Source organism: Dendrobates tinctorius, unplaced genomic scaffold (genome assembly GCF_039654945.1).
Source record: "Dendrobates tinctorius isolate UK_male_01 unplaced genomic scaffold, ASM3965494v1 ptg000069l, whole genome shotgun sequence".
Classification (NCBI taxonomy): domain Eukaryota; kingdom Metazoa; phylum Chordata; class Amphibia; order Anura; family Dendrobatidae; genus Dendrobates; species Dendrobates tinctorius.
Window position 1 is genome coordinate 23,739,961 of NW_027361737.1, and position 25,212 is coordinate 23,765,172.

A 25,212-nucleotide genomic window follows, 5' to 3' on the forward strand; every position below is an offset into this window, starting at 1 on the left:
CCGTCAGCCAGAGCCACCGGACTACTACCCCTAATATCCCACATCATCCCGTCACAGCCGCCGGACTACTACCCCTTATAACCCACATCGTCCCGTCAGCCAGAGCCACCGGACTGCTAATATCCCACATCATCCCGTCAGCCATAGCCATTGGACAACTACCCCTAATATCCCACATCATCCCGTCACAGCCGCCGGACTACTACCCCTAATATCAGCCAGAGCCACCGGACTACTGCCCCTAATATTCCACATCATCCCATCAGCCTGGAGTCAGAACCAGAGTGCTGAGAGGAATGGCCCTAACTTCCATACCAGGGATCCCTTTAATAGAAGCCTGGGGTGAGAATCAGAGGGCTGAGGGATTTACCCTAACTTCCATACTGGCGATCCCTTTAAGAGAGGCCTGGGGTCTGTACAAAGCACAGAGTGGATTTGCCCTCACTTCCATACCGGGGATCCATTTAAGAGAGCCTGGGATCAGAACCAGAGCGCTGAGTGGATTTGCCCTGACTTCCATACCAATGATCCTTTTAATAGAATCCTGGAGTCAGATTCAGAGCGCTGAGGGATTTTCCCTAACTTCCATACAGGAGATCCCTTTAAGAGAACCTGGGGTCAGTACCAGAGCATTTGAAGGCAATTGCCCTGACTTCCATACCGGGGATCCCTTTAAGAGAGCCTGGTGTCAGAACCAGAACGCTGAGTGGAACTGCCCTAACTTCCATACCTTTAAGAGAGACCTGGGGTTAGAACCAAAGCGCTGGATGGATTTGCACTGACTTCGAATATCAATGATCCCTTTAAGAGGGAAGATGGGCTTATTGGATGGAGGATGTGTGATGTGTATATGGGTACGGGAGGGGGGGATTCATTTCTGTCGTGCTCTCTGCTCCTTTCTGGGGGCAGACAATGGCTGGGAGCTTATGTTCCCAGGGATGCTAGCTTTCTCTCACCATGTCAGTGTCTGCTGAGGTGTTTTCTAGAGTGGGAAAACTGTTGTTCATAGCAACCAACCACAGCTCAGCTTCTTTAAACAGCTCTGGTGAAATGAAAGATGCTTCATGATTGGTTGGTGATACACACACACACATTTTTATATACAGTTGTGGCCAAAAGTATTGACACCCCTGCGATTTTGTCCAATAATACTCAGTTTCTTCCTGAAAATTATTGCAAACACAAATTCTTTGTTATTATTATCTTCATTTAATTTGCCTTAAATGAAAAAAACACAAAAAGAATTGTCCTAAAGCCAAATTGGATATAATTCCACACCAAACATATAAAAGAGGGTGGACAAAAGTATTGGCATTGTTCGAAAAATCATGTGATGCTTCTCTAATTTGTGTAATTAACAGCACCTGCAACTTACCTGTGGCACCTAACAGGTGTTGGCAATAACTAAATCACACTTGCAGCCAGTTGACATGGATTAAAGTTGACTCAACCTCTGTCCTGTGTCCTTGTGTGTACCACATTGAGCACGGAGAAAAGAAAGAAGACCAAAGAACTGTCTGAGGACTTGAGAAACCAAATTGTGAGGAAGAATGAGCAATCTCAAGGCTACAAGTCCATCTCCAAAGACCTGAATGTTCCTGTGTCTACCGTGCGCAGTGTCATCAAGAAGTTTAAAGCACATGGCACTGTGGCTAACCTCCCTAGATGTGGACGGAAAAGAAAAATTGACAAGAGATTTCAACGCAAGATTGTGCGGATGTTGGATAAAGAACCTCGACTAACATCCAAACAAGTTCAAGCTGCCCTGCAGTCCGAGGGTACAACAGTGTCAACCCGTACTATCCGTCGGCGTCTGAATGAAAAGGGACTGTATGGTAGGAGACCCAGGAAGACCCCACTTCTTACCCGAGACATAAAAAAGCCAGGCTGGAGTTTGCCAAAACTTACCTGAAAAAGCCTAAAATGTTTTAGAAGAATGTTCTCTGGTCAGATGAGACAAAAGTAGAGCTTTTTGGGCAAAGGCATCAACATAGAGTTTTCAGGAGAAAAAAAGAGGCATTCAAAGAAAAAAACTCGGTCCCTACAGTCAAACATGGCGGAGGTTCCCTGATGTTTTGGGGTTGCTTTGCTGCCTCTGGCACTGGACTGCTTGACCGTGTACATGGCATTATGAAGTCAGAAGACTACCAACAAATTTTGCAGCATAATGTAGGGCCCAGTGTGAGAAAGCTGGGTCTCCCTCAGAGGTCATGGGTCTTCCAGCAGGACAATGACCCAAAACACACTTCAAAAAGCACTAGAAAATGGTTTGAGAGAAAGCACTGGAGACTTCTAAGGTGGCCAGCAATGAGTCCAGACCTGAATCCCATAGAACACCTATGGAGAGATCTAAAAATGGCAGTTTGAAGAAGGCACCCTTCAAATATCAGGGACCTGGAGCAGTTTGCCAAAGAAGAATGGTCTAAAATTCCAGCAGAGCATTGTAAGAAACTCATTGATGGTTACCGGAAGCGGTTGGTCGCAGTTATTTTGGCTAAAGGTTGTGCAACCAAGTATTAGGCTGAGGGTGCCAATACTTTTGTCTGGCCCATTTTTGGAGTTTTGTGTGAAATGATCAATGTTTTGCTTTTTCTTCATTCTCTTTTGTGTTTTTTCATTTAAGACAAATTAAATGAAGATAATAATACCAAAGAATTTGTGAAGTTGCAATCATTTTCAGGAAGAAACTGAGTATTATCTGACAAAATTGCAGGGGTGTCAATACTTTTGGCCACAACTGTATAGAGATCTTCAGCAGTCCCATGGACAATAATGGAGCAGAGGTAGAGCAGGCACATTTATATATTATCTTCAGCAGTCCCATGGACAATAATGGACCAGAGGTTGAGCTTGCCCATTTGTCTTCAGCAGTTCCATGGAAAATGAATGAAGCAGAGGTGGACCACGCGTATCTATATATTATCTTCAGCAGTCCCATGGACAATAATGGAGCAGAGGTAGAGCAGGCACATTTATATATTATCTTCAGAAGTTCCATGAACAATAATGGAGCAGAGGTCGGGCATGCACATTTACTGTATATATTATCTTCAGCAGTCCCATGGACAATAATGGAGCAGAGGTCGGGCATGCACATTTACTGTATATATTATCTTCAGCAGTGCCATGGACAATAATGGAGCAGAGGTGGAGAATGCGCACTTCCCTCTATTCAAGACCGGGTCACAGAGCCCTGCTCTCAGTATTGCTGCAGATCCCCTATTCCAGGGTCATCCCTTACTATTTAAGGAATAGCCATTTAAATAAACTACTTAGTAATAAATAGCTGTATACCAGCATGTTAAATCTAATTTTTTACTCCTTACAGGAAATATTAGGGAGAATTATTATTTATTAACCTTATAGAAAGTGTTTATCGCTCAACTGCAATTTATTTAAGTACACTTTCTTTGTGCTCTACTGAACAATAAAAATTCCCAGTAATCTTGCAAAACATATTCCGCAAGTTAATTTCTTGAGAGTTCCACCTTTATGACATGATAGGAAAACGGATACAGACTGTAGCAGAGACGATGCCCTTAGATCCTCACCCTCTCCCTCTGAGTTTCTCTTAGTTCCTTCAGAAAATCTTTAAGAGCTACAGCCACTCCTTCAGGTTCGATTTCTGGGTATGGGGAACGACCGCGATCAGGAGACCCTCCTCGCGAACATGGTGTCCTTCTTCCATCTAGTAAGGCACTTATGGAGCCGTCCAAACCTACTGTACATGACAATGTGTGTTGCTTTAGAAATGACTCAGTTATATATATATATATATATATATATATATATACACATGAAAACATTATGACCATATTAAAGATAAAGGTGTCTGTCACTTAGGAGTCAATGTGAGGTCATTTTTGAGAACTTGCATGTAAAACAGTGTAAGGCCGGGGTCACACTTGCGAGAAACTCGCACGAGTCTCGCACTTCAATACCCGGCACTGCCGCCGGCACTCGGGGCCAGAGCGCTCAGCTACATAGAAATACATGCAGCCGCACACTCCGGTCCCTAGTGCCGGCGGCAGTGCCGGGTATTGAAGTGCGAGACTTGTGCGAGATTCTCACAAAAGTGACCCCGGCCTAATGCACAGGCTGCGTTGCAGCAAGAAGTTCAATACTATTCATAATATTCGACGTCCCCAAAACACTGATTGTCCGATTTCTCCCTATGCATGAAGGAGCCCAGATATCGTTGAACTCAGAGGGGCATCATAATTTTGTCTGATAGTTGAAAATAAGGTACTGTGTAATATACAGTATTAGATAAATCTGCTTCTTTCTCCTCTTGGACTGATCTGTCATTCTCAATTCATAGGTAAAATCTGTCTTTAGTTGAGTACAGATATTCCCATTACTGAGACAGATAACAGTTGGTGCTCATAAAGTTCTGGTGAACTGTAACTGAAGTTTTAGGAGAACTTGCAGCAGAATGTCTGTGTCTGCCTCTAGCTCCTCCCCTTCCCATCTCCATAGAATTTCATAAGCACCAATTGCAATCTTCTCTCTCAGAATTGGGAGAATCTGTATTCACTGAAGACAGGAGGGGAAAGAAGCAGATTTCTCATATATATTATAATGTTTCTTACTGTGTGTACTATTGATTTACCAAATAAAAATTAAAACCACAGACACTCTCTACACATTTACCAAGCTGTAGGCTTACAGACTCCACTCAATAATACCTAAAATAAACATCATTAAGATTCAATGCTGCAGAAATCCAAACCCAGTAATGTCATATGAGAATAGAACTGAATGTAAAATATTCGTATTTATTTTTACAGCTAAATTGTTAATATGAAGTGTAAATGCTGAGGGTTACTTTCTCACCTTTACTGGGAGACCTGCCTCTGAGAGGTGAGGGGCTGCGGCCTCTGATCCCTAAAGTTCGCCTTAAAGCGGAGTGCAGGCTATTTAGCTGGGTTTCCGCCTCCCTACGTGCTGCCTGGATCCGATTCAGTTCAGTTTCTAGCGCTCGCACCCGAGTTTCACAAGCTCCCAGTTGAAGTTTAAGATCAGCCGCCTCCGTGATTCCCCGCTGCAGTTGCTCCTGAAGTGTCTTGCATCCTTCCTGCAGCCGTTGCTCTCCTGCTCGGCTCTCACTTAGCCTCTGCTCAAACTCTCTCTCACGCTGGCGAAATGATGACTCTAAAGCTGAAAGACGCTGCTGCAGAGACACAATCTGAGAAAAGTGGACGTGCTTTAGGCGTATTCCCTCAGTTTATAGAAATCTGCCATTGCTATTGGTTGACATTTGAAGCACAGTGTGGATTTTACTGCTTTGTATAGTTTAGTAGTTGGGGCTACTCCTTCTTACTAACTTCCCAAATGACTATGTAACACCAATGGTGTCCACTGGAGTAAACTGAATTTAAAGAAGCCCTCCTCCTCATCCCATTAAATTTTTTTATCCTCTTAATAAATTTCAGTTATCATACTATACAGCACCATACCCAGTTAATTCTTCTCTTTTCCATTAGGTCTATGACATAATGTGATTAAAAACTGACTATAGCTGAATCCTTCTAAGCTCTATGTAGAAATAGGAGGTATATTTTCCATGCATGAGCCATCAGTCACTGCAAAAGTCCCTGGCAGGGTGGAAGGGCAGAGCAGCGGAGTCAGGAGTTGAAGAGGGGAATGACTCATGCAGAGAAAAGAGATTTCCTGATTCTATATACAGCCAAGAAAAGATAAGGATAATCTGGGTAGAAAGGCAAAATTAGCAATTGTAACTACACAGTGCTATATAATATGATGATTACAATATACGAGGATCAAAACTTTGACCGGAGTAGGAGTGCTTCTTTAAAGGACACAGACTATTCATGAATCATATATAAACTATTTGTTGGAAAGGGCTACCTGCAACATATGGAAAGAAGCCCTAAATATATGCATTTATTTTGTATAAAAGATGAAAGAACCTACCACTGAAGGACCATGTCATGGGGGGGAATACAAGAAATTATCATTTTTATTATGTACTATGGAGATAGTACTGACATGTAATCTATTGTTTGCACTGTTGAGTAACTGTCCTTTGATTACCTGCTCTATTCACATCCACAGCTGCATTCAGCATTCTGCTGGTTTCCTGTTACCATCGGGCATCGTGACAGCTCAGATGACAGGAACAGGGGACGTCCACGATGGACAAACCACTTTTGATTAAAGTATCCTACGAAAATAGGCCCCCCTGCTGATCAGCTGTTCTCTGTGTTGGTGGCAGGTGGAATTCCTCAGTTACACAGCTCTGTCAATGGAATAGCGGCCATGTCCAGGTTCTGCACATCTGCCCACTACTGACGGAATAGGGGAAGCATTTGCAGTACCTGGCTGTGACCACTATACAGTTGACGGAGGTGTGCGTAAAGTTCAATAACTGAGCAGTTCTGGCCACTGCCAATACCGGGAACAGCTTATCGACGGGCGGGGGTGCCGTTCAGACACTGATGACCTTTCCTAAGGATACACCATCAAAGTTAAAGTCCCAGACAACCCCTTCAAAGGGGTTGTCCAGTAAAATCAAGTTATCAGCCATCTGCCAGATAGGTGAAAACTTGCTGAATTTTGCGGGTTTGAGCACTGGGACCTGCACCGATCAGCAGACTTGAGAATTTTTATCCTGGTTAGGGCATTTTTATCCCCTTTACAAAATGGAGGAGCAGGTTGGACGCCCGAACACCACTCCATTGATTCTCTATGAGGCTGTCGGAAAAAGTCTAGCATAGCACTCAGCATCCACATGGGGAATGAAAGGAGCAGTGATTGTAAATGTGCACTGCCGCTCCATTTTAATAGGGATAAAAGTGTCCTGCTCTGCCGATTGGTTCCCAGCAGTCTTCCCTCCGTCAACGATCATGTGGATAGGTGATAACTATTTTTTTCCCCGAGAACCCCTTTAAGTTGCGATGCAGCATTGGTATACAGCACTGTTTGACTGTTTCGCCACCAAAATCCCAACGTAGCCCTAGCATAGGAGAGATTTCGAGCAAGAAATTCCCTTGACAAGCAATTTGACTCCAGCTCACAAGATGCACTTTTGCTGCCACTTTTCCTTTCCACTGGTGTTGAACAATCTCACCCCGTGATCTCATTGGTGATACACACCTCTCGGCGGGCGGCCTCTCGCTCAGCCTCACTCTCTGTTATGCGCTGTCTCAGTTCTAGCGACTCCCTGCGACTCTGCTGCTCCCTCTGCTCCTCCTGTTGTATCCGAGCTTGAAGCTCCGCCACTTCTTGTTCCTTCTGACTGCTTTCTCCTCCGAGTGTTTTTACCTGTGTACATGTGAAGGGAGAATGAGTTACTGGCAGAGAACACATTATTATACGGTATTTTTTATGCTTACACTGTTTAGTTATTGTAGACTTACCGACTTCACCGTTAAACGTGCACAATATCTGATAGAATTAGTAAAATGTAGAAACTGGGCCAGATGACGTGTACCTGTCTGCGCAGCTCTTGCAGTTGCCTACGAGCCTCAATGTGTGAACGCTCCACCTCACGCAGACTGCTTCTCAGTTGTGCTGCTTCCCGCTCAGCGCATGATTTGGCCTCCAGTAGCACGGCTAAGCGCTGCTGTTTCTCCTCTATTGCCACCTGGAGGCTGGAGGAGTAATGGTTATGAAATGATTATATTATATATTAATTCCGGTGTGATGAAATATACTCATTAGAAAAAAAATAGAAAAAAACAAACTAAAAATTCAGTCCTTGGGGGCGTGGCTATGTAGCGGCGGTGAGAGGACGCCTTTAGGGAGAGCTCCTCGCATCCTGACATCAATCCTGTCAGTGGGCCCGTGGTGCCGTGACATACCTGGCGGTACTGGACCCCCTGGACCGTGGAGCACCTCTGGAACCCCGTGGGAGGCCGAATCTTGGCGTACAGACAGCGGTACAGGCTGCGGCGGCTGGCGGGGCCTACAGGGGGCGGCAGCCATTTTCACAAGCGCGCGCTCTGGCTGTGAGAGACGCGGGGCTCGTCCTCTCCTCACAGCGCTGACAGGACAGTGATCACCTATTCTGTGGATCTGGCAGGGAGAAACGGTGAGTGCTCTGGAAAATTGGGCCCCGCAATCCCCTCTGTTAAGTCACCCAGCTGGTCAGTGCTATTATAAGGCTGCTGTCTCTGTGGTCCTCTCGGTTATTATACAGAGCCGAATCTTGTCCTCCCGGGTGACCCTTCTGCTCTGTGTTGCCCCTGGGACACTTGTCAACTTCATATTATAGCGCTGCTGCGCTTATATTTTGGACCTGGGAAACTCCTGGATATATTACTTCAGTTGCCCAGCTGTGCCATATTGCTATTAAAAATGAATCGCTCCAAGGGGGCAGGAGCGGCCGAAAAATTGAAAGAGTATGCTAGACCTGACAATTCTCACACCGCACGGTCCCTCAGGAATAACCCCTCACAGGTTCAGCGTAAAAACCGCCCTTCTGAGGGTGGAGAGGAGAGTGAGCAGGAGGAATTAACCCTCAAGCAAGCATATGAACAACTGATGCAGGCCATCTCTTTAACCAGAACATCACTGACGGGGAAAATAGAGGACGTGTATACTGAGGTGGGGCGTCTTCGACAAGATATGCAGGCCATGAGAGGGCGCATTACGGAGGTGGAGACAAGGGTCTCCAAGGTGGAGGATACCATCGCACCCATGGAAGCCAAGCTTACGAGAGCGGCGGGCTCGGTAAACACATGGAGGCAAAAAGCAGATGACCTGGAGAATAGAATGCGTCGGAATAACGTCCGTGTTATTGGTCTGCCGGAATGCTCAGAAGGTCAACATCCGGAACAGTTTCTAGAAGATTGGCTCAAAACCTCTCTGGGAGACGAATTTTCCCCAACATTTGCTGTGGAAAGGGCCCATAGGGTCCCTACAAGACCTCTTCCTCCTGGAGCCCCACCCAGACCTTTTTTGGCGCGTCTCCTCAACTGCAGGGACAGGGATAGGATTCTACGTCTAGCTCGACATAAGAGTCCCATTAAGTTCAACAATGCCACGATCTCAATTTTTCCAGACTTTTCCATGGAACTTGAGAAACAACGAGCACAATTCATGGAGGTCAAGAAGCGGTTCCGGGAGAGGAATATCGTGTACTCAATGATCTATCCGGCCCGACTCCAGGTGGTCCACGGGGGTTCTTCCATATTTTTTACGGATCCGGCGGAGGCGGCTGAGTGGCTGCGGTCCGGCAAAGGGTCTGCTGAGAAGGAATCCTAATGTTTCTACTATTAATCAGAATTTTTTTTTTTCCATTGATGGTTTGATTGGAGCCATTTCCACGGACGCCTGGATTACCAACAATACCGGACACTGAGCTCAGTGATGGTATCCCTGTGTTTATTCCATGATGGGAGAGCAGGTCTTTGCTCCCGTATTGTTTGTTTCTCCACTTTGATGTTTTTTTATAGTGGTTTTGGTTTTATTTTTTTTTAGGTATAATTCGCAGCCAACAGCAATTTCGGTTTACGTGTGGTGTCTCTAAATTTTCCCCGGATACTGATGTAGGCCATATCCAGCGGAATAAATATTGGGTCTGAGATGACATGTATGACATGGAATGTGAGAGATATAAAAACCCCCCGGAAAAAGATCAAAGTTTTCTCGCAGATTAGACATTACCGCCCTCACATTGTGGCCCTGGTGGAGACGCACCTGACCAGGGATACAGCTCGGTGCGTGCAGAAGCCTTGGGTACAATGGTCTGTTCACGCATTCCATACTACTGTAGTTACTCGAGGGGGGTCTCACTGTTGGTGCATAGAGATGTCAGATGGGAAGCCAGGGAGACCCGGAGGGATCCTGAGGGTCGTTTTGTCTTTGTCTATGCATTAATAAATGCCAGGAAATATGTGATTTTATGTGTCTATAATCCACCTCTGGCTAATATGTCCATTCTCCAGAAGGCGTTGAGTTTCGCTCTAAATTATCTGGATGCGGATGTTATCTGTATGGGGGACTTCAATATGGTCATGAACAATCATCTTGATAAATTGAGACTGGATGATGGAGTGGCTGGGGGGTTCCTTCGCCGACGGCAACCCAACTGTCGCTATTTATGGGGGGTAGTGGGTGGCTAGATTTGTGCAGAGTACGTCACCCTGAGTTGAGAGAGTATACCTGCCACTCGTCCACTAGGCGCTCCCTGTCGCGGATAGATTACATATTCGGAACCAGTGGTCTGGCAATGTGGGTGGATAGTGTAGAGCATGGCAATAGAGGGATCTCAGACCATAGCCCGGTCATCCTCAAACTTAAGTTCGGGCAATTAAATAATAGGATAGTTTGGAAGTTGAACCCTTTCTGGCTAAAACTAATAGTGACCCCCGATAGAACAATCGATCAATTGCGTTGTTTCATTTTGTCCCATCAGGAACCTCAAGATATTATTTTATTTTGTGATGCCCTTAAGGCATATCTGAGGGGCTGCTTGTCCTCCACAATTTCTTATATTAAACGGGTAACCTCAAGAGAGGATGATGTGATGGAACGGCAATTGAAGGATTCAGAGGCTGCGTACATATCTAACCAAACCAATGGCAATAGAATTGAGTGGTTGGCTGCCCAACGATTATACACCCAGCACATAGACACTAAGTCTAAGCGCAAATTATTCTTTGCTCGCCAGTCTTATTTTGAACTGGGAAACCAAGCAAGTAAGCTATTGGCCTATCTGGTGCGCCAACATAATACTTCTAATACTATATTACAGATCCGTAAGTCGGATGATTCGTTGGTGTCTTCAACTGAGGAGATTCTTGGCTGCTTCTATGATTATTATAAGTCGTTATATGCAGGGCTGTGGAATCTTTAAGCCAAACCTGCGACTCCGACTCCTCAATTTCCCTTACACCGACTCCGACTCCATGACTCCGACATATATTGCTTATATTTAAGTGAAAAATGTATTGTAGTACAATGTGAACATCAGACATTTAATCATTTCTATGATCCAATAATCAAGATATTTAGATAGAACATAATATCTATTTATTAGAATACAACTTTAGAACACAAAAAACTAATAAATTGTAAATATGTAATACACTGTATACATGTACATGTATACGGTACAGACCAAAGTTTGGACACACCTCATTCAAAGAGTTTTCTTTATTTTCATGACTATGAAAATTGTAGATTCATTCTGAAGGCATCAAAACAATGAATTAACACATGAGGAATTTATAATTAAAGTTTGAAACAACTGAAAATATGTCTTATATTCTAGATTCTTCAAAGTAGCGACCTTTTGCTTTGATTACTGCTTTGCACACTCTTGGCATTCTCTTGATGAGCTTCAAGTGGTAGTCACCAGAAATGGTCTTCCAACAGTCTTGAAGGAGTTCCCAGAGATGCTTAGCACTTGTTGGCCCTTTTGCCTTCACTCTGCGGTCCAGCTCACCCCAAACCATCTCGATTGGGTTCAGGTCTGGTGACTGTGGAGGCCAGGTCATCTGGCGTAGCACCCCATCACTCTCCTTCTTGGTCAAATAGCCCTTACACAGCCTGGAGGTGTGTTTGAGGCCATTGTCCTGTTGAAAAATAAATGATGGTCCAACTAAACACAAACCGGATGGAATAGCATGCCGCTGCAAGATGCTGTGGTAGCCATGCTGGTTCAGTATGCCTTCAATTTTGAATAAATCCCCAACAGTGTCACCAGCAAAGCACCCCCACACCATCACACCTCCTCCATGCTTCACGGTGGGAACCAGGCATGTAGAGTCCATCCGTTCACCTTTTCTGTGTCGCACAAAGACATCGTGGTTGGAACCAAAGATCTCAAATTTGGACTCATCAGACCAAAGCACAGATTTCCACTGGTCTAATGTCCATTCCTTGTGTTCTCTAGCCCAAACAAGTCTCTTCTGCTTGTTGCCGGTCCTTAGCAGTGGTTTCCTAGCAGCTATTTTACCATGAAGGCCTGCTGCACAAAGTCTCCTCTTAACAGTTGTTGTAGAGATGTGTCTGCTGCTAGAACTCTGTGTGGCATTGACCTGGTCTCTATTCTGAGCTGCTGTTAACCTGCGATATCTGAGGCTGGTGACTAGGATGAACTTATCCTCCGCAGCAGAGGTGACTCTTGGTCTTCCTTTCCTGGGGCGGTCCTCATGTGAGCCAGTTTCTTTGTAGCGCTTGATGGTTTTTGCCAATGCACTTGGGGACACTTTCAAAGTTTTCCCAATTTTTCAGACTGACTGACCTTCATTTCTTAAAGTAATGATGGCCACTCGTTTTTCTTTACTCAGCTGCTTTTTTCTTGCCATAATACAAATTCTAACAGTCTATTCAGTAGGACTCTCACCTGTGTATCCACCAGACTTCTGCACAACACAACTGATTGTCCCAACCTCATTTATAAGGCAAGAAATCCCATTTATTAAACCTGACAGGGCACACCTGTGAAGTGAAAACCATTTCCGGTGACTACCTCTTGAAGCTCATCAAGAGAATGCCAAGAGTGTGCAAAGCAGAAATCGAAGCAAAAGGTGGCTACTTTAAAGAACCTAGAATATAAGACATACAATATTTCCAGTTGTTTCACACTTTTTTGTTAATTATATAATTCCACGTGTTAATTCATAGTTTTGATGACTTCAGAGTGAATCTACAATTTTCATAGTCATGAAAATAAAGAAAACGCTTTGATTGAGGTGTGTCCAAACTTTTGGTCTGTACTGTGTGTATATATATATTATATATATATATAATATATACACATACACACACACTATGACTTATCTCGGCTAACATAAAGCCTAGATCCTCAGGCTACATTCACACTATGGGCGTGGCCAGGATCAAACCTGGGGGGGGCAGAATCTCGTACTGTTCGGCAGAATTTCATACTGCACACCTCAGCTGCTGCAGAACCTTATACTTCACACCCCTACACTTGAAAATAAGGCCTGCACCTTAAGAAGATGTGGTGATGAATGCAGTCTATTTATTCCAACTATCAGCTGATATTGATGTTACTGAAGACGAGCAATGCCTGTCCTGGGCATCCTTTTGGGCAGCTATGAGGTGTACCTGACTGGTGCTAAAAAAAGGAGTGTTAGTCTGTATGCTATCCGGCTTTCATTCTTTTTGGTACAGATATGATATGGATAGACAGATATGGATAAATGGATAGATAGAGCAGATTTCTAATCTGCTTTTGCTATTGAAAACATTACCTATGAGCTCAAAAACCTTTCAGGTGATGCGGTTTTTTAAAAAGCTGATCTGCTTTTGCAACTGAAAAACGTATCTTCAAAAAACGCAGGAAAAACGCTGTGTGTGAATGTAGCCTTAGATCAGGAATAGAACAGCCATTTATAGGACATTTCATAACTTTCCCAAATTCCTATGAAAAAATATTCAGCACATTCTGCACTGAACTACTGTACCGTCTGGCACGATTAGTATGGAGGCAAATTAAGAAAGTGATTGGATATAGGGACATTATAGCTGAAATGCCCCTATGGAAAAATGTATATTTTTCGGTATTACTAAGTCACCCGTCCACTGAATTTTGGACTCAACATAATGTCTCCTTGATAGGAGACTTGTATGATCATGGGACTTTAATGTCTTTTGAGCAGATACAGGCTAGACATAATGTCCCGAGATCTCAATTTTTCCGCTATTTGCAACTAAGATCTGCTCTTCAGTCACACATAAGGAGTACAGGTGGGGGTCATGACATTTCGTCCTTAACTCACAGGGTCCCCAAGCCCTCATTTCCTCTTTATATACGTACATGCTGTCGGTGGGAGAGGAATCTGCCATAAGTTCTGTTAAAAGGAAGTGGGAACGACTCATCCCTAATATGCAGGGAGAGGAGTGGGAAGAGATCCTGGAGTCTCCGATCGGAGTATCACCATCTATTAATAATAGAATGATACAGTTGTATATAATAAACCAATCATATTTGACTCCGATACGACTTTTTAGGATGGGTCGATTCCAGTCGTCGGAATGCTTGCGATATCATTCACCAGATGCAGACTTTATCCACATGATATGGCAGTGTCCCACTATCCTACAGTACTGTAAAGAGGTGACGCTATTCTTGTCATCACTGGTGCAAGCTCCTGTCCCTCTTGAACCATTGGTCTGCTTGTTTGGGGTATGGGAGGAGGAGATATGGGGTCACCACGTTGGGATCTTTCTACGTGAGACACTGTTTATGGCACGGAAAGTATTGGCATTACGGTGGATGGGGAATTCACGTCCTTCTCTTAGAACTTGGATTGATTTGGTAAACACGATTGTCCCATACGAGCGCACATTATATCAGAACAGGGGATGCCCGGGTAAATTTGAAAAAATCTGGGAGAAGTGGAATTCTTCTCATCTCACTTTGTAGAATGGAGACATTGCATATGAGACTATATAGTGCAAGGTAGTAGGCTGCGAATTAGTAGATAGTTGACGTAGTTGTAGTTTAGTTTAGAAACTCATAATTAATCAATCTACGTTATATGAACAATATAATAAAGGCCTGTGAGATATGATTGATGCACATGCTCATAATGTATAGCCTACTGTTCATTGTATATGATTGTGGAATTATGCATAGATTACTCGTATATTAATAAGAGTGTTTTATCTTTGTTTAGTATTTAATAAAAAGATGGTAATGTGTATGCTCTGTACAATGTTCACAACCACAAGCAAATATGTACAGTATGTTGTACATTACATCCTTTTCTTGTTTGAAGTTTAATAAACGAATTAAAAAAAAAAAAATTCAGTCCTTGATTTCTGTCATTGTTTGAATAGGAGCTGATCTGCAGTAACCAACAGCGGCCGCTACACAGTATGGCGGAGTTGTGATGGCCGCACCCATCTAGTCGGCACATGATTGCATGTATGCAGATCACATACTTGAAGCCACGTGCCTGCTGCTCCTGGCGCCGGCACCAGAGATAACCCCTTTAAAGAGTAACTACTTTCTTTTTAATAATTTTGTCCAGCATTGAAAGTTGAGAAACTTTCCAAATCACTTTATTGCATACACATGTCTTCCACACCCCTGCTTTTCTCCCCTCTAGTTACCTGTCTTCAGCTGCATTTATATCAGAACTAGCTGAAGAGCCCGGCGTTGCCCGGGCATAGTAACCAATTGTGGTTAGTTATAACAAATTATAATGATTATATTGCACATAAAAACATTTCACATCATATATTTAACACTACAGATTTGTAACACACATTAACTACCGTAAATGATTACCCAAGTATTGGTAGTATTTTATTTTCAACTCATTCAAAAGCCTTTTGATAAACAACATGTGTATCTGTGTATCTAACCCCATCCTGTGTGATAATGTCTCCTGAGCTGTGTACCTAATCCTCTCCTGTGTGATACTGACTGCTGAGCTGTGTATCTAATCCTATCCTGTGTGATACTGACTGCTGAGCCGTGTATCTAATTCTATTCTGTGTGATACTGTCTGCTGAGCCATGTATCTAATACTATTCTGTGTGATACTGTATGCTGAGCTGTGTATCTAATCCTATCCTGTGTGATACTGACTGCTGAGCTGTGTATCTAATCCTATCCTGTATGATACAGACTGTTGAGCTGTGCATCTAATCCTCTCCTGTGTGATACTGACTGCTGAGCCGTGTATCTAATCCTATCCTGTGGGATACTGACTGCTGAGCCGTGTATCTAATCCACTCCTGTGTGATACTGACTGCTGAGCTGTGTATCTAATCCTATCCTGTGTGATACTGACTGCTGAGCCGTGTATCTAATCCTATCCTGTGTGATACTAGGCTGCAGTCTGTGTAAGAGGGTGGTCTGTGTTGGCACGGTAATAAATTGTGTTATTTCCAGCTTTACAGAAGGACGATAACACCATAGAAATGATAAGAATAATAGGCAAAATTGTTTGGTGAATTGGAATGCGCGAGGTTAAAATTTCACCTCACAACATAGCCTATGACGCTCTCGGGGTCCAGATGTGTGACTGTCCAAAATGTTGTGGCTATAAAAAAGAGCTAAATCCATAGGGGTGAAGGTTTAAAAAATGGGACGTGAATCATAATATTGATAAAAGACCTTTATTAGTAAATGGTTAAATAACACTGTATCCACAAAACGACACCAAAGTATAAAAACGGACAGAGAATAAATAAAGTTATTGGACCCACTATAATAATAAATATTTATCCTGTTAAGTTCCTATTCACTGTATAACGCACAAGCATGACATATGAAAAAAATTGAAAAAAATAAATAAAAATGAAAAAATCAGCAGAAAGCAAAAAAAATAAAAAATAATTAAATTTAGTCCACAATAGTACCTGGATAGTGGGTCACAGATGATAATGGTGCCGTATGCGCCCCTAATGCCTGTGTTGGCAAGTACATTGCACAATAGCACTTTAAATAATACATATTTGGAGTGATTTTTTCTTTTTTCCAGCTGGGAGTATATTATATATTGTATATTTATTTTTCTCCCATTTGGAGTGATTCTTTATTTATGTCAGCTGGGAGCAGCTTTTTTCACGTTGCACTTTATATGTTTTGCACCTTGATTACTGTTTTCTGATCGGTCATTTATATTTGATGAATTTTTTATTATTTTTTGGCATGTATTCACTTGGTATAAATTAGCACTTAGCACTTTATACTTGTACATTATTGACATATATATTTTTGAATTTTTTTAAATTTAATTTTTTTTTTTGCTTTCTGCTGATTTTTTCATTTTTATTTATTTTTTTCATATGTCATGCTTGTGCGTTATACAGTGAATAGGAACTTAACAGGAGAAATATTTATTATTATAGTGGGTCCAATGAATCTTTATTTATTCTATATCCGTTTTATACTTTGGTGTCGTTTTGTGGATACAGTGTTATTTAACCATTTACTAATAAAGGCCTTTTATCAATATTATGATTCACGTCCCATTTTTTAAACCTTCACCCCTATGGATTTAGCTCTTTTTTATATATGATTACCGAATGGTTTGCCATTCAATTATTGTAGCAGAAGAATATTTTATTTAAAGGAATATCAATCTCATTTGAATTTTTTATATGTATATATAATTTTCCATTTTTATATATAATCCTCTGCTGCTTTGTTCTACTAAAATTTTGTGGCTGCAGCTGCGACAGTGCAGAAGCCAATCCCGGATATACACACATACATACATACACACATTGAGCTTTATATAATAGATGTACAAATCATGGAGTACAGAACACAGCAGTGATAGTGAGACACAGCTGCTGACCATCTCTGGGGATAAGCTGTGGCAGGAGATTGTTCTGATAAACAACAATCAGAGGAGGAGGCAGGTGCTGAGGGAGGAGGAGGTAGGTGCTAACCCATCACTGCCATCATCTGTACTTCAATTGAGTACACTGTGATGTTTTCATTCAATGCAGCTAAGACAGGCAAATTGACTAGGAAAAGTGGGGTTGTGGAAGTCACTTAAGTGTAGTCTTTTTACTGAAATGAAGACAAATGTCTTAACAAAGTTATTGCAAAGTTTCACCACTTTTTATGCTGGGCAAAATTATAAAAAATACAATTTTTAGTTCACCATTAAATTAATCTTTCAAATCATGCAAAATGTATCTGTCATTGTTAAAAAAAATGTTCTTGAGCCTAGATATTGCTTTTACACACTTTTAGAACATCCACCCAATGTGTCCAGTAATAGTGGCAGCACATGTACAATAGGTCCATCCAAGCACCAAGGTCCTTGTGTACACGGGTGGTGTGTGATTTCTACGATTGTGTAGGCCAGCCATTATCACCAGCACATTAAATGGCGCTTCTTCTGCTCTGGAGACGTTAGCTGAACATCCTCTTAAGGGCTCATACTCACTTGGGAGAGACTCGCCCGATTCTCGGGCGAGTCTCTCGCATGAAAACCTGGCACTGCCGCCGGCACTCGGACAGGAGCGTGCGGTTACATGTATTTCTATGCAGCCGCACACTCCGCTCCGAGTGCTGGTGGCAGTGCCAGGTTTTCATGCGAGAGACTCGCCCGAGAATCGGGCGAGTCTCTCCCAAGTGAGTATAAGCCCTAAGAAATTAAAGCAGGAGGTGCCATAACAAGCATGCAGCAATGACATGTAGACCTGTCCATTCACCTCACATTACTGATTTAGTAAGTACAATATTTGTATTTCTCGTGAAAAACAATTATGGAGCATTTTGGAAGGCTTTGCAGCATGAGTGTGGTCGCCAGTTTATGGCAGTGTGGAAGAGGAGCGCTGTACGCGCAGGCCGGTATGCACTGCTGTTTTTCCACTGCTTTCCCATGCTCCTGAATGCCCCAAGCGAATTGCATTGTCTTCTGGTATGCACTGCTGTCTTTCCACTGCTTTCCCATGCTCCTTAATGCCCCATGTGAATTGCATTGTCTTCTGGTATGCACTGCTGTCTTTCCACTGCTTTCCCATGCTCCAGAATGCACCATATGAATTGCATTGTCTTCTGGTATGCACTGCAGTACCCACCTTCTTGCACCCATAATTGTACTCCATTCTTGTTAACTGTACCACACATCTGAGTGGTCTGTGTAACCCTTCCCCCTTTAATGACCTTAGCTTAATTCGGTACATCTGGCCTGGGCAGTCACACCCCACTTTTCATTCACACCTGATTGTCCTTAGTTGCACATATATTCATTTCCATGGGTTTGCCCTAGACGAAGTCTGCTCCATCTATTTCAAAATCCATATTTCAAATTACAGATTTCTAATTACACTACTGTGAATTAGACTAGAATTTCTAATTACACTACTGTGAATTAGACTAGAATTTCTAATTACACTACACTACTGTGAGTTAGACTAAAATTTATAATTACACTACTGTGAATTAGACTAGAATTGGATTGGAATTTGACTGCAAGGTAACAGACTATAACACCACCACAATGTTTCAGCTTCTTTTCACTATCACCCCCATACTATATTTTTCCGAAACTCCGGCCATCCCTTCACCTAGTAAGGCACTAGTCATTTCCCCCTCCATCCTCCCCAGCCATCTCACTTCATCCTCAGAACTGTTCCTCCACATAAAATCCTTTCTCTCCAGACACACACGGCCACATCATGTCCTATCCTGCTCCCACCTTCTAAAGCTCTGTCTGCTACTCCTCATTGCTGGCGACGTCTCCCCAAATCCTGGCCTTCCGCAACACATCCTCACACTCATTTCTAACATCCTGCCACGATCCTCTATGCGTTTTTGCAACCATAACAACCTCATACCTATTCATCCAGCCCCCACTCCTCTGGTCCCCTTACCTGGAGCACTATGGAACACACCACGCTCTGTCTGCAACAAGCTGTCGCTTATCCATGACCTCTTTATAAAAAAATAATAAATAAAATTATCACCAACAAACTCCTTCCTTGCCATCACTGAAACCTGACTCACCCCCTCTGACGCAGCCTCTCCAGCTGCGCTTTCCTATGGCGGATTCCATCTCTCTCACACCCCTCGCCCCAGCAACAAATGTGGTGGAGGAGTTGGCTTGCTCCTGTCTGATACCAGCTCCCAAGTGAGTATAAGCCCTAAGAAATTAAAGCAGGAGGTGCCATAACAAGCATGCAGCAATGACATGTAGACCTGTCCATTCACCTCACATTACTGATTTAGTAAGTACAATATTTGTATTTCTCGTGAAAAACAATTATGGAGCATTTTGGAAGGCTTTGCAGCATGAGTGTGGTCGCCAGTTTATGGCAGTGTGGAAGAGGAGCGCTGTACGCGCAGGCCGGTATGCACTGCTGTTTTTCCACTGCTTTCCCATGCTCCTGAATGCCCCAAGCGAATTGCATTGTCTTCTGGTATGCACTGCTGTCTTTCCACTGCTTTCCCATGCTCCTTAATGCCCCATGTGAATTGCATTGTCTTCTGGTATGCACTGCTGTCTTTCCACTGCTTTCCCATGCTCCAGAATGCACCATATGAATTGCATTGTCTTCTGGTATGCACTGCAGTACCCACCTTCTTGCACCCATAATTGTACTCCATTCTTGTTAACTGTACCACACATCTGAGTGGTCTGTGTAACCCTTCCCCCTTTAATGACCTTAGCTTAATTCGGTACATCTGGCCTGGGCAGTCACACCCCACTTTTCATTCACACCTGATTGTCCTTAGTTGCACATATATTCATTTCCATGGGTTTGCCCTAGACGAAGTCTGCTCCATCTATTTCAAAATCCATATTTCAAATTACAGATTTCTAATTACACTACTGTGAATTAGACTAGAATTTCTAATTACACTACTGTGAATTAGACTAGAATTTCTAATTACACTACACTACTGTGAGTTAGACTAAAATTTATAATTACACTACTGTGAATTAGACTAGAATTGGATTGGAATTTGACTGCAAGGTAACAGACTATAACACCACCACAATGTTTCAGCTTCTTTTCACTATCACCCCCATACTATATTTTTCCGAAACTCCGGCCATCCCTTCACCTAGTAAGGCACTAGTCATTTCCCCCTCCATCCTCCCCAGCCATCTCACTTCATCCTCAGAACTGTTCCTCCACATAAAATCCTTTCTCTCCAGACACACACGGCCACATCATGTCCTATCCTGCTCCCACCTTCTAAAGCTCTGTCTGCTACTCCTCATTGCTGGCGACGTCTCCCCAAATCCTGGCCTTCCGCAACACATCCTCACACTCATTTCTAACATCCTGCCACGATCCTCTATGCGTTTTTGCAACCATAACAACCTCATACCTATTCATCCAGCCCCCACTCCTCTGGTCCCCTTACCTGGAGCACTATGGAACACACCACGCTCTGTCTGCAACAAGCTGTCGCTTATCCATGACCTCTTTATAAAAAAATAATAAATAAAATTATCACCAACAAACTCCTTCCTTGCCATCACTGAAACCTGACTCACTCCCTCTGACGCAGCCTCTCCAGCTGCGCTTTCCTATGGCGGATTCCATCTCTCTCACACCCCTCGCCCCAGCAACAAATGTGGTGGAGGAGTTGGCTTGCTCCTGTCTGATACCAGCTCCTTTACCCCTATTCCACTCCCACCCTCCGCTACTCTTCCTTCATTCGAGGTGCACTCCGTTCGCATCTACTCCCCCTCCAACCTCCAACTGGCTGTCATCTACCGCCCCCGAGAACTAGCCATCTCCATCTTTCTCGACCACTTCACCACCTGGCTACTCCATTTCCTCTCTGCTGACATCCCCTCTATCATCATGGGTGACTTCAACATCCCCATTGATGCCTCCACCCCGGCTGCCTCTAAACTTCTATCGCTCACGGCTTCCCTTGGCGTCACTCAATGGTCCTCTGCGGCCACTCACAAAGATGGTCACATGCTGGACCTTATCTTCACCCGTCTCTGTTCCCTCACTGATCTCACTAGCTCACCCCTCCCCCTGTCTGACCACAACCTACTGACATTCTCTTCCCTCTCCTCTCCTACTTTGCAATCCCCACTCCACAAACTCGCTCACCCTCGCAGAAATCTCAAACACTTCAATTTACAATCACTCTCTGAGTCCCTTCTCCCCCTTACAGACATAGCTTCCTTTCATGACACAGATGCTGCTGCTACTTTTTATAACACCACAATAACAGCAACACTTGATTCGGCCACCCCCCTCACACAGAGCAAAACTCGTACAATCAACAGGCAGCCCTGGCTGACCAGTCTAACCAAAGAACTAAGATGGGCTTCCAGGGCTGCTGAACAGAGATGAAAGAGAACTCATTCTACAGAGCATTTCAATGCATACAAGCAGTCCCTTGCCAGCTTCAAGTCCACGCTCTCTGCCGCAAAACAAACCTACTTCTCATCTCTCATATCCTCCCTGTCTCACAACCCTAAACAGCTCTTCAACACTTTCAATTCTCTACTCCGTCCCACAGCACCTCCTCCCTCTCCGCTCATTTCTGCTGAATACTTTGCCTCCTTCTTTAAGCAGAAGATCAATACGATCAGAGAAAGCTTCGGCTCGCAGCCCCCAATGCCCCTCTTAGCCGCTCAGCCCTGTTCTTCCAAAACCAGCTTCTCCACCATGACAGAACATCAGCTCTCCACCCTTCTGTCAAGATCACACCTCACCACTTGTGCCCTCGATCCACTCCCGTCTCACCTCATCCCTAACTTTGCCATAGTCTTCAACCCAACTCTTACACACCTCTTCAACCTTTCACTTACAAATGGTGTTTTTCGCTCATCCTTCAAACATGCCTCAATCACACCCATCCTCAAAAAGCCCTCCCTCGACCCATCCTCTGTGTCTAACTATCGCCCAATGTCTCTTCTCCCTTATGCCTCAAAACGACTGGAACAGCATGTATATCTTGAACTGTCCTCCCACCTCTCCTCCTGTTCCCTCTTTGACCAGTTACAGTCTGGATTCCGACCACATCACTCAACTGAACCTGCCCTAACTAAAGTCACTAACGACCTACTAACCGCCAAGAGCAAGCGACACTACTCTGTCCTCCTTCTGCTGGACCTCTCTTCTGCCTTCGACACCATGGACCATTCCCTCTTGCTACAGATTCTCTCATCTCTTGGCATCACATACTTGGCCCTATCCTGGATCTCATCATACCTAACAGACTGAACATTTAGTGTCTCCCTCTCACACACCACCTCCTCACCTCGTCCCCTGTCTGTCGGTGTTCCTCAAGGCTCAGTCCTAGGACCCCTATTCTTCTCAATCTACACCTTCGGCCTGGGACACAAAGAAAAAACACAGTATAACAAACGTGCAAAAATACTCTGCTATAAAAAATATAACAGTAGACAGCCAGTGCTAGTAAGAAAAAAAAGATAACAAAAACAGGGTATTTAGTTGATACATTTTTTGTAAAAAATGTATACTAAGCCTCTCCACCAACGTCCTGCTATACCCATCTCGGAGCAGTCCTATCTTATGTATTTAAAACCAGATCATGTGAACAATACCTATATGAGCAGGATTCAGAAAGGCGCTTCTTGATGTGGACACATTGCGCAAGACAGCTTTTTATGCATATCACACAAGAGAGGGGCAAGAAATTAATAGATTAAAAACACATGTGACATGCACAAAAGTGAACAGGTCGGTTTTTTTTACTAGCACTTGCTGTCTACTGTTATATTTTTTATCGCAGAGTATTTTTGTACGTTTGTTATACTGTGTTTTTTCTTTGTGTTTCAGTCTTTGGGTGGTGTGAACACTGTCTAACCGACCGGTTCACTTTTGTGCATGTCACATGTGTTTTTAATCTATTAGTTTCTTGCTCAGCAAGGTTTGGGAGATTCCCGCCCCTCTCTTGTGTGACATGCATAAAAAGCAGTCTTGCGCAGTGTGCCCACATCAAGAAGCGCCTTTCTGAATCCTGCTCATATAGGTACTGTTCACATGATCAGGTTTTAAATACATTAGATAGGACTGCTCCGAGTTGGGTATACCATGACATTGGTGGAAGTGGCTTAGTATACATTTTTTGCAAAAAACGTATCAACTAAATTCCCTGTTTTTGTTATCAATTTTTTACTAGCACTTGCTGTCTGCTTTTATATTTTTTTATAGCAGAGTATTTTTGCAGTTTTGTTATACTGTGTTTTTTCTTTGTGTTTCAGTCTTTGGGTGGTGTGAACACTGTCCAACCAACCTGTTCACTTTTGTGCATGTAACGTGTTTTCGGCCTGGGACAGCTCATAGAATCCCAGAGTTTGCAGTATCACCTCTACGCTGATGACACGCAGATCTAACTAACTATCTGGACCTGACCTCACCTCCTTACTGACCAAAATCCCACAATGTTTGTCTACTATCTCATCCTTCTTTTCTACTCGCTTTCTCAAACTGAACATGGAGAAAACAGAATTCATCATCTTTCCCCCATGTCACTCTACCCCTCCACCAGACCTATCCATCAATGTCAATGGCTGCTCGCGTTCCCCAATCCCGCACGCTCGGTGTCTTGGGGTGATACTCGATTCTGCCCTCTCTTTCAAACCACATATCCAAGCCCTTGCCTCCTGCCGCCTCAAACTCAAAAATATTTCCAGGATCCACGCATTCCTCAACCATGAAACCACAAAAATACTAGTGCACGCCCTTATCATCTCCCGCCTCGACTACTGCAACCTCCTACTTTCTGGCCTTTCCTCTAACACACTGGCACCGCTCCAGTCCATCCTACACTCTGCTGCCAGACTAATCCATCTGTCTCCCTGCTATTCCCCAACCTCCCCCTATGCCAGGCCCTTCACTGGCTTCCTATTGCCCAGAGGCTCCAGTTCAAAACCCTAACCATGACATACAAAGCCATCTACAACCTGTCTCCTCCATACATCTGTGACATGGTCTCCTGGTACTTACCCACACGCAACCTTCGATCCTCTCAAGATCTCCTTCTCTACTCCCCCTTATCTCTTCTTCCCACAACCGCATACAAGACTTCTCCCGTGCTTCCCCCATACTCTGGAACTCTCTGCCGCAACACATCAGACTCTCACCAAAAACGGAAACCTTCAAGAAGAACCAGAAGACCCTGGCTCTGTGTGAGAGTTACTGACAAAGTTCGCTCTCTTCACTGCAGAGAGTTGACATGTGCTGCAGAACAGCAGACATGATTGTGGCTAACATCTTTCATCTTGAACAGTCAGTATGGGGGGAGGTGCAGTGCAGCAGAGACGGCAGCACTACACTTGCTTTGACAATGCTGATCTCTGTTTCGTCCTGATAATAAACCTTATTTGAGTTTTAGAGGAATTCTACTATAAGTGTTTGTAATGAGACTCAACTGCTGCACACTGCCCCTAAACACTGACTGCTAGAGATGGGAGCTGAGAGATGTTAGTTAATCATACTCAGATCTGCTGTGCTCCAGCACATGTAATTAGAGACTATTTAGTAGGGCTATTATGGGGGCATGTACTTCTTTCCCAAGAGTTTTGCTGCCTGCTTATGACTGGTCAGCATTAGAAATAGGAAGAATTACACGCCCCCAGTGAAATTGCTCTGGTAATGCCTAATAGGACTTAAAAAAAAATTACTGGCTAGGTGCCAAATACATATATTATCTCTGCAACAGAGAGGCAAAATTAAAATAAAAGGAAAGTTTGGAGAGATGACAGTGTGTCTTATTTATTTAAATTAGCGAGTCAGCCAGCCCCCTTCACACACATCATAGATGGATTGACACATGAAGCCCTCTCC

At 43.6% G+C, this 25,212-nt stretch overlaps 1 protein-coding gene across 2 annotated transcripts in view; it reads right to left on the minus strand.

The window, feature by feature from the left end:
• CROCC2 (ciliary rootlet coiled-coil, rootletin family member 2) overlaps positions 1 to 25,212 on the minus strand; it is a 274,079-nt gene that overhangs the window by 48,704 nt on the left and 200,163 nt on the right. Inside the window, exons 25-28 of one of the 2 annotated variants that reach the window (XM_073581213.1) lie at positions 7,457 to 7,616; positions 7,120 to 7,287; positions 4,837 to 5,188; positions 3,552 to 3,718 (exon numbers count right to left, since the gene is read on the minus strand). In XM_073581213.1, coding sequence (XP_073437314.1) covers positions 3,552 to 3,718; positions 4,837 to 5,188; positions 7,120 to 7,287; positions 7,457 to 7,616 — 847 coding nt within the window. Of the gene's footprint in view, positions 1 to 3,551; positions 3,722 to 4,836; positions 5,189 to 7,119; positions 7,288 to 7,456; positions 7,617 to 25,212 lie in introns of both variants that reach the window. The other variant, XM_073581212.1, reaches the window with a different exon arrangement.